This window comes from Helicoverpa armigera, chromosome 2 (genome assembly GCF_030705265.1).
Source record: "Helicoverpa armigera isolate CAAS_96S chromosome 2, ASM3070526v1, whole genome shotgun sequence".
In the NCBI taxonomy this organism is placed as follows: Eukaryota; Metazoa; Arthropoda; class Insecta; order Lepidoptera; family Noctuidae; genus Helicoverpa; species Helicoverpa armigera.
The window spans coordinates 15,356,449-15,366,819 of record NC_087121.1 but is presented as its reverse complement, the minus strand read 5'-3'; the positions used below and the strand labels follow the sequence as shown (position 1 = coordinate 15,366,819).

At 42.1% G+C, this 10,371-nt stretch overlaps 1 protein-coding gene across 1 annotated transcript; it reads right to left on the bottom strand.

Moving 5' to 3' along the window:
* Positions 1-383: 383 nt before the first annotated feature.
* LOC135118621 (WD repeat-containing protein 3-like) lies at positions 384-9,286 on the bottom strand. The gene is made up of 16 exons (XM_064041096.1): positions 9,038-9,286; positions 8,689-8,898; positions 8,213-8,410; positions 7,669-7,842; positions 7,150-7,346; positions 6,684-6,904; positions 5,398-5,518; positions 4,983-5,184; positions 3,105-3,194; positions 2,886-3,023; positions 2,381-2,650; positions 1,832-1,996; positions 1,476-1,541; positions 1,230-1,390; positions 733-955; positions 384-582 (listed from the first exon to the last, which is right to left on the bottom strand). The coding sequence occupies exons 1-16, from the start codon at positions 9,206-9,208 to the stop codon at positions 418-420; spliced, it is 2,772 nt and encodes a 923-aa protein (XP_063897166.1). The 5' UTR covers positions 9,209-9,286; the 3' UTR covers positions 384-417.
* Positions 9,287-10,371: the final 1,085 nt, after the last annotated feature.

The window sequence follows — 10,371 nt, the reverse complement described above, 5'->3', positions numbered from 1 at the left end:
ACCGAAGATTACCGAGAGCACCCGATCTATGACGAATTGGGCCGGCCGGCATGGGCGCGAGGCGACGGCAGCCATGATTGATTGACAACTTTGCATGTGCGACGCGTTAATTATTGATAACTATTTTCGTAATTGTTTTGATTCTATAATTGAACTATTGTTATAATTGAACTTTTTTATTCTGTACTGTGTTAAGTATCAGTTGAAATGAGTATAAACATTGATTATATTAAAGAAAATAACAAAAATTTAAAAATAAACATATTTTATATCAATTGTTGTTTTGAGGAATTTTAAGATTTAAGTCATGTGCACCACCAGTTCGATAACCCACCAGCCGCCACTGCTTACAACCCTACACGACACAAAATAAAACCCATACAAAAAGTTAACCATATTTATTTTAATATCTTAAAACTAAGTGACAGTAACAATGGGTCGTTTGACAGCTAATCTGGCGCGTCTCCGCTTGTCCCTCTTCTTGTTCTCTGTGAAAGCTTCTCGGAACAACTGCTCGCTGTCAGCCGCCTCTGCCTCGCGGCGTAACCACTGCAGTGCGTGTACGTTGTAGCCTACCATGTCCTGTATAAAATATGGAAATATTTCAGAAAGATATAAAGGACAATGGGATACGAAGAAAAGGTGTTGAAATTTAAAAATAAATACATAACATTCCACAAGACTTATCTGTTATAATTATTTATTTATACAGAATTGCAGAAAAGAACTCACCCTCAACTCATTCAGCCTCATAGTAGCCTTAGCCTGTATCTGTATCATGTGCTTCAACAACGCTTGATTAGCCACCAGCGGTGCGTGGTGTATTTTCAACAGGAATATCGCGAGCCGACAGAATAACTCTGTGTTATCGCCGCGGTCCAGTAACTTTGGTAACATCTTTACGATGTCGCAGGCTACGCTGAATGGAATCAGGAGTAATGCTTCTTCTAGGTCACTGTAATTAGAAATGTCCATGGTCATTTAAGATCTTTTAGGTTATGGCAACTTATCGTAACTACAATGACAGAATGGGAAGGGAAAAAGATAGAGCAACTAGTAATTTAGTTGGTGCTTCTGTCCCGGTTTTTTAAGGATGTAAAGGCCGGATTGTCAAGTATGGTTTGTTTGATACTTATATTAGGTAAAATTCAGCAAAATAAATATATTCATGTAAAATTATATTATCACATCCAATCTACTGACTATTAAAGAAAAGTCGAGAAACAAACCTAGCCCTTATCCTCTTGATAATTTCCACTAAGAAGTTTTCAGGTGTGGTGCAGTTATAAGCAGCCATTAGCAGAGGCGGCTGAACAAACTGCCCTCGCGCTTCAGCCAACTCGCGTTTGTACTCAGCGCCGACTGACAAGCATTCCATTATGGAATCCGCCTGAAAAATAACAATAGCAATCAGATATTTATATAGACAAGGAATAAAGGAATAAATCATTGTGAAAGAAAATTGTTGTACTTACAGCTTTTTCGGCTCCGATAGTTTTCTTTGTTGGCATTGTAAGACCGGGTAAGCCTGGGACTGGTGCCTGTCAACAGATTGGAGAGTTGTTTTTTTAAAATAATGAAAATAAAAGAATCTTGCAAAATAGGAGAAAATGAGGAAACGGGTATTTCTAGTTATAGGATATAGAGTGTTTTAAAATGTATGTGTGTATCGAAGCGTCCATATATTTCGGAAAGAATCGGCGGTATGGATTCACGACCCCTGCTAGTACTGCTGTATTTTGAAACGGGCACGAAAAAAAATATTTTACAGTTCAAAAATGAGTCTTCATCAGTAATGATACCAATGTCACAATAGACAGTAGCTACATACATGTGTCTCCCCAGTAGCGAGCCCCTCCTCCTGCTCATCCGTGTCGCCGAGCACGAGCGGCTCGTCCGTCCGCGCGTACAGGCGGAGCGCGCGGTCGGCGCCGCACGACGCCGCGTGTAGTCCGCCCGCGCCAACGCTTATGTTCCAACACTCGCCTGCGTGACCCTGGGTTGAGGAACGAAGTTTTTGTATTTGATGTATGATATTTTATTTTTATAGTGTCAAATTTAAATGAGAAAACGTAGAATAAAGTAGTAATTTAACCGACTTCTAAATAGGAGGTACAGACTTTAGATGTTCATATTTTTTTCCGATTTATTTAGGTTACATTGTCGTCTGATTTATTTCTTTTTTTTTAAGAGTTTAAACATAATAAACAACAATTCGTAAATGCTAGAAGCATTTTAACGCAAAAACCTTAGGTACATTATACCTATAACTTTATGTTTTAGGACGCAACTTAAAATTTTTAATATCCGTAAAATTACCTAAAACTACAAACTTTTACAAAACCATATAACAATAAAACAAAAAAAAAACAACACTTACATTCAAAGTAATAATATTATCATAACTATCAGCATCCCACTGCTTCACCTTCCCATCTTTCGACGTCGTAAAGAAGTAATGCGTCGAAGGGACAAACTGCAATGACGTCACAGAGTCGTTGTGAGCGAAGATAGACTTGTGACAGTCTCCGAAGTCCATGCCCCAGATTTTGACGTTGCGGTCAGCTGAGCCGGTCGCGATGATGTTGGAATCGTAGCTTATGTCCAGGCAGAGGACTGGGAGTTTGTGGCCGTAGAGAGATAGGTAGAACTGTGGAGATATTACAAGTATGAGGCATAATTTTGTCTAAACTGTTAAAACCTGTTTTATAAGTTGAAGTTGAGTTTTCAGTTTTTTTTTTGGCTTTTCAATTCTTTCAACCATAATGGAAACAAACACATGGACCTTAAATATTGAGAAGGGTCCTTAAATATTTGATTACCGACATAAAAAGAGACCCTTATTTCCGTAAGTTTAAGATTCATAATCTGTGAGCATAACAAACCTTAAAAGTATCGAGGAAAAATATCTTGACAGTAGAATCTAACAGAGCGACTGCTATGAACTTGTTGTTTGGACTTATTTTCACTGCACACACTGATTCTTCGAGCTCCAATGTTCTTGTATGCAAGAGTGACAGGACCTGAAATATATCGTACAAATCATTATCGGAAGTCAAAAATATACATCGATATAGATTTTTCAAAAGTTATTTTTTTGTTACCTTAGCTTTAGATTCTCCAGTCGGATCGGGTATCAGTTCAAATTGCCATAGTTTCACGGTCTTATCGCCGCCACCCGAAAAGCATCCACGCTGAAAAGAAAAACAGATTATATCTTCCAGTATTTAGAACTCATAAAATAGCTTTGAGACATTTTGATAACAAGAGTGGTTCTGGGATTGGTTGTACGTTTAGCGTGACAAACATGGTTTGATTTAGGGACTCGATCAAAAGTTCTGCTGACGCATTAGCGTGACTAGGTAGTGAGACCTCGCTGACTATTAAAGTGACAGTAGACATCAGACACTAGGGCGTAGCACTGGCATTGTACGAGTAACTCACCATGTCCGGCGTGAGTCCCACAGTGGAGCACTCGGCGGTGTGTGCGGGCACTTGCTCCAGCACCCTGCCGGCGCCCACGTCCAGCAGCAGCAGCGAGCCGTCAGCGCAGCCCACTAGCGCGTGTCGATAGCACTGGTATTGTACGAGTAACTCACCATGTCCGGCGTGAGTCCCACAGTGGAGCACTCGGCGGTGTGTGCGGGCACTTGCTCCAGCACCTGCCGGCGCCCACGTCCAGCAGCAGCAGCGAGCCGTCAGCGCAGCCCACTAGCGCGTGTCGATAGCACTGGTATTGTACGAGTAACTCACCATGTCCGGCGTGAGTCCCACAGTGGAGCACTCGGCGGTGTGTGCGGGCACTTGCTCCAGCACCCTGCCGGCGCCCACGTCCAGCAGCAGCAGCGAGCCGTCAGCGCAGCCCACTAGCGCGTGTCGATAGCACTGGTATTGTACGAGTAACTCACCATGTCCGGCGTGAGTCCCACAGTGGAGCACTCGGCGGTGTGTGCGGGCACTTGCTCCAGCACCTGCCGGCGCCCACGTCCAGCAGCAGCAGCGAGCCGTCAGCGCAGCCCACTAGCGCGTGTCGATAGCACTGGTATTGTACGAGTAACTCACCATGTCCGGCGTGAGTCCCACAGTGGAGCACTCGGCGGTGTGCGGGCACTTGCTCCAGCACCCTGCCGGCGCCCACGTCCAGCAGCAGCAGCGAGCCGTCAGCGCAGCCCACTAGCGCGTGTCGATAGCACTGGTATTGTACGAGTAACTCACCATGTCCGGCGTGAGTCCCACAGTGGAGCACTCGGCGGTGTGTGCGGGCACTTGCTCCAGCACCCTGCCGGCGCCCACGTCCAGCAGCAGCAGCGAGCCGTCAGCGCAGCCCACTAGCGCGTGTCGATAGCACTGGTATTGTACGAGTAACTCACCATGTCCGGCGTGAGTCCCACAGTGGAGCACTCGGCGGTGTGCGGGCACTTGCTCCAGCACCTGCCGGCGCCCACGTCCAGCAGCAGCAGCGAGCCGTCAGCGCAGCCCACTAGCGCGTGTCGATAGCACTGGTATTGTACGAGTAACTCACCATGTCCGGCGTGAGTCCCACAGTGGAGCACTCGGCGGTGTGTGCGGGCACTTGCTCCAGCACCTGCCGGCGCCCACGTCCAGCAGCAGCAGCGAGCCGTCAGCGCAGCCCACTAGCGCGTGTCGATAGCACTGGTATTGTACGAGTAACTCACCATGTCCGGCGTGAGTCCCACAGTGGAGCACTCGGCGGTGTGCGGGCACTTGCTCCAGCACCTGCCGGCGCCCACGTCCAGCAGCAGCAGCGAGCCGTCAGCGCAGCCCACTAGCGCGTGTCGATAGCACTGGTATTGTACGAGTAACTCACCATGTCCGGCGTGAGTCCCACAGTGGAGCACTCGGCGGTGTGTGCGGGCACTTGCTCCAGCACCTGCCGGCGCCCACGTCCAGCAGCAGCAGCGAGCCGTCAGCGCAGCCCACTAGCGCGTGTCGATAGCACTGGTATTGTACGAGTAACTCACCATGTCCGGCGTGAGTCCCACAGTGGAGCACTCGGCGGTGTGTGCGGGCACTTGCTCCAGCACCCTGCCGGCGCCCACGTCCAGCAGCAGCAGCGAGCCGTCAGCGCAGCCCACTAGCGCGTGTCGGTCACCCGGTGCGAAGCAAATACTGCATGGTCGTGACGATGGCATTGGGATTGTACGAAGGCAGGCTTGTGTCGATCTGAATGAAGAATTGATAACTTGCGTGTAGTTTGCTAAATTATGAGTACGTTTTATCGATAAAACTGTCAGCAACACAAGTCGGTAAGTTAAACAATTCGAAGATTCCGTTTTTAAAATCGCTTTAATTAGTAGATCATTATGGCATTGTTCACACACATCACGTCAGGCAATAATATAATTCGACAGGCTAGAAGCACTAGAAGTAACTTACCTGCTCCAAAGTTTGACAGAATCAGCGGACGCCGAAATAACAGCCAAATTGTCGGAACTAATCGCCACACATCTTGGCTCCTTTTGATGACCCGGTTGTGTTATTTGTTTTAAACATTGAACTGCAAAAAAAGTCTCCATTGAAGGGGATTGATTGATGCAAGAAGTTTGTCAGGGAACATCATGTATAAGGTGTTTTTGTATATGTTATGGACCATGTGATTAATTCGGGCATTATTTATAATGCCCGAGCATTATGAATAATGTCTAGCTTTATCGGGCCAAGTGATTAATAACTATCTTAACTTCATTATTTATCACATTGCACGGGTATTATTATATTGCTACATGATAGTTGGGCAATTTGATAATAAAGCTATATTTTATGCGGTGCGAGGGTAGCAGTTGTTCTAATAAATACATCCTGTTACTTGCTACATATTTTATGATTATTGTTTTAAATTATATGTTCTATTTTAATGGGAAATTATAAGTCTAGCCACAAAATTAAATTATTAATTGGACAATTGTCATCTAATTTACTAACTCGGCCTCGTTTTTCTTGATCTCATTTTTCTTGGCTCGTTTTTTTATGGTAGAATTTAATTTGGATTTAAAACATTGTATTAAAAACGGAACTTAGTGACGAAAGCGAATCGCTGCAAAACCGACTCCACGTAGTCTTGTCTGCCCTACCCCTAGAGTGCAATTCAAAACCGCGTAGGCGCGGAGGGGCGAGGCGGCCTGCGAGCTGAGGCGCAGGTAGTTTCAGCGCCACCGCAGCTTCGGCTTGCTGGCCGGCTCCGCCGGCCAGCCTCAGCCGCGGCGGCGAGCGTGAAAACCATCTGCGACGATAAGCTCGCATGGGACCGCCGGAGCCCCGCAGCGCCGGAGCCGTGACAGAAGCCATGCTTGCTGCATGTTGCATGCTTACTTCTATGCTCTGTCAATTGATACGGGATGTTTTATATTTAGTTTATTTTAAGTTAAATGTCAATAACAATAAAAAAAATGAAATTTAATATATTTGTATTACTTTGCCCAAAAGGTCACGGGCAATATGTATAGTGCCCGGTCAATTTGATTGTTTGAATAATTATTATCAAATTGCACTCTCATATTGGGCATTATTCATAATGACCGGGCATTATGTATACTGCCCAATTTATCACTTGGTCCATAACATATACATGATATACATGATGATAATTATACAAAGGAGATGTTTTATATGACAATATTACAACTGATAATATTGACAAACATTGCACGGCACTCAGCACTAACCTTCACTCCCGTCTCCAATCCTCAAGCTATGCAGTTCAACAGTATTATTAGCTAAAGTAACACCAACACGCAACTCCCCAGTAGTACCAAGCAGTAATGTGGTAGACTTCAACTTAGCATCCAGTTTGATTGAAGTGAGGCGCTTCACTTCATCAGTCAGTGTTAGTAACTCTGGCACTTCTGTTGTTTCAACGTCGGCCTCGCCTGCTTCTTTTAATTTTCTACAAGAATGGTACAGGTAATTGCAATTTAGATCATAAGTGAACTGAATAAGGTATTAAATTGACATCTATTCATATTTTAACCCAATGTAAAACTTGTCCTAATGTGATTTTGCAACCAAATCGCCATGAACAATATTCTGTACATAGTAACACCTTATGACTTTTACCATTATACACCTTTGTAACTTGTGAACACAGAATAAAGAGTTTTGACTTTTAAAACACAATAACTTAGAACTTACGCCAATTTCTTTCTCTGCTTCTTAATCCGCTTATCCATCCTCATCTTAGCTTCTTCATCAGAGCAAAAGGAGAAGAGTTCCAATAGGGCGTCAGTACCGTGACATGCCAACACGCTCATTCCCGGGTCTGTGGAGAGGCCTACCACGCGGCCTTTACCTCCTCTTACTAGGGTGCCGACTTGATGACATTGTAAGACCTAGAAACAAAATGAGTGTTTAGTTTTGCATTCGCTAATGTTGATAGACTAGGTTTATCTGCTATCTGAAAGAATTATTTACCGCATCTGGATAAAAAATAGCCTGTAAATGTTATTCTGATGTTTGAGCTATATGTATGCTATGCCATTTCATCAGTATACCACCAGCTGCTTGCACATGAACACATGACATACATACATAAGTTGTTGTTTTTATAATAATACTGTGATGTATGCAGTGGAATAGAAAGAGTCAGTAATTAATTGCATAAATATGATTTAGAAAACAAATACTTTTACTATAACACTTAAAAATACATACAGAAGAGTCCTCAAGATTGTCCGTCTCTTCCAGTTTGACTATTTCCAGTTGTCTTGATAATTTCTCTTCATCTTTAACGTCAGCCGTCCAGTTCAGTTTCCACACTCTCAACTCTTGGTCCATGCTGCCGGTAACGAGGTACCTTTCCTCTTTCAGAAGTACTGCTGACCATACCTTAAAAAAAATGTAATGCATAATTAATAGATATATATCTAAGATATATCTAAGGCTAGCTTTGATGGTATACTTGAAGCCACATGTATGGTGAAATATTGTGGCGTCTTATGAATTATGTTATTGCTAACAATTTGTAACTTTTGGGGTTAGTATAGTTAACTTTTATTAGTTGCATATGACATCAGACACCTTTCATTAAATAATTATTTACATGGGACAGAATATTAACTGCTTTAATGCTGCTAATTAGAGAACAATAGAAAATCAATTGTGTCTGCGTGTCTACAAGGGGTTCATTTACACTACTGTATATAGTAGATAAATTCTTTAACGATCTTAGGTATTTATCACTAAATTTTGAACTTACTTCCATCTGATGTCCTCCTAAAGTTTTGAAGCAATGCTTAGTCTCTATGTCCCAGAACTTCACAAATGTGTCCTTGGAAGAGCTGACAACGCAGTTCTTACCATTAATGAATAGTACACTAGTTATGGCCCCTTTATGGCCACTGAACCGAGCCTTGCCTGTTTCTGAGACCACATCCCATAGGATTACTTCTGTATCCTGCAAAAAAACATGGATATAAAACATACATACATCTATCCACATGAAAACAAATAAACTAGTGCTTAAAATGATGATTGTATTAGCAATTGTTATTTTTTAGCTGCAATGAAGATTGTTTACCTTTAATTAAAGCCCACTCAAATGTACTTAATATAAAATTGATCAGCATAACTGAGCTTTTTTTTTGAAAATGCGATTATGAATGTGTAAATTAATAGAATGTGTAAATGTTTATAAATGAAAGCATGAAGTATATCTTCATCCAAATAACTTACCTTAGCCCCTGACACCAAGCGGTGTCCCTGCTCATCATACTGCAAGCATGTCACAGCAGACTTGTGTCCAGCAAACACACACACTATTTCATTGTTGACCAATTCAAACACATTAATGTTGCCGTCTACGTAGCCGACCGCTACGTGGTTCCCGCTAGGACTGGCTGCTATCTGTGACACTACTACGTTCTCTCCAGGAAGCACTTGTGCCTGAAAACATTAACCATGTTTTGAAATTTTGAATCGTACAAAATAAAATAAACATTCGAAATTTTAGGGTTTATGCGAATATTGAGATAAAGTGTAACAGTTTTAACAATTGTAAGCTGTATTTTTACAAATCCTTTACCTTCTCGCCAAGCCTCATATCCCAAATCACAACATGTTCGCAAGCACCAACAGCTATGTAGCGACCGCTCACGCCATTTAGAGACACATGGGCACTGTTACAGTCAGCACTAGCTATAACATTAAAGGTCCCACTGGGCGCATAGCGTAAATATTGCTTTGTAAGACCCATTTTGGATATTATTTGTGTTTCTTAAGATATCATAACCTTAAAACCAAAACACCACACATTGCTTTGTTATGACATTTGATGAAGGGTTGCCATAAGCCATTTGCTCTCAGCATTGACATATAACTATAGGGACAGGAAATGTCACGAAAAAAACGTGCACACCTACTGTCAGTCTGCAGTCGTAACTAAAATGGCTGCCATTACTAGGGTTGTACCGCTACCGGATTCAACAAATATCGATATTGTATTCTAGTTAGAAGTATGTACGAGTCTTACTGGGTGCATAAAAATAACCGAGTATAAATAATCTCTTCGTCATAGAACTAACTATCACATTAACTTCACTGATACTAATAACCTCAACAACATCAACCAAATGGGAGGAGTCATTTCAGTAGGGTGATACCTTTGAAAAAAAAAAAACAGGCAAAGTAATTATTTATTATTTCAAATAGCCCTATGAAAGTTCTTTCACGTCAGACTAGTTGCAGGGTGCCAAAGATTCGGTCCTATGAAGAAGAATCCGCAAGAAACGCCATAAGGAGATACTCTCTTAAAAAAAATACAATAATTTAAAATCGTTTTCAAGCTATTCATGAGAAAGTTATATAATGCAAATGGAGCTAATTATGTATTAATCGATTGTACAAAACAATTTTAGTGCTAAGAAAAAAATTTTTATACAATTCGAAATCTATACTCGGTAACTAAGTTCTCAAGCAAATATTGCAACTTGCATTCCGATTTGCTCGTCTGTGCGGAAGCACTGCCGTGCCCGTGGTCGCCGTAGAAGCATCATGTGAAAATAAAAAGGCAAAACATATTATTTTCAATAAAATATGTCTTTAAAATCCTGAATTTTATAATACGCCTTTTTAATCAAAATGTTTTTAACTGATGTTTTGTTGAAAATAATACACAACTCTGAGGGCTCAGTGTCTTAGGGACAGTAAGTTCTGATGTTAAAAGGAGATCATTCATTTCGTACCCAAAACTGAAAGTGCCGGCCAGAGTAAAAAAAATGTAAGTTCTCATAGAGAATAATGCCCTGAAGATTTTTTACTATTACAAGAATCGTCTAGAATTAACCCCCAGGCTGCTACTGGACTTTGAAAGTACAAAAAATCCTCCAATGTTTGAACATCACATTACGGCCCCAAACT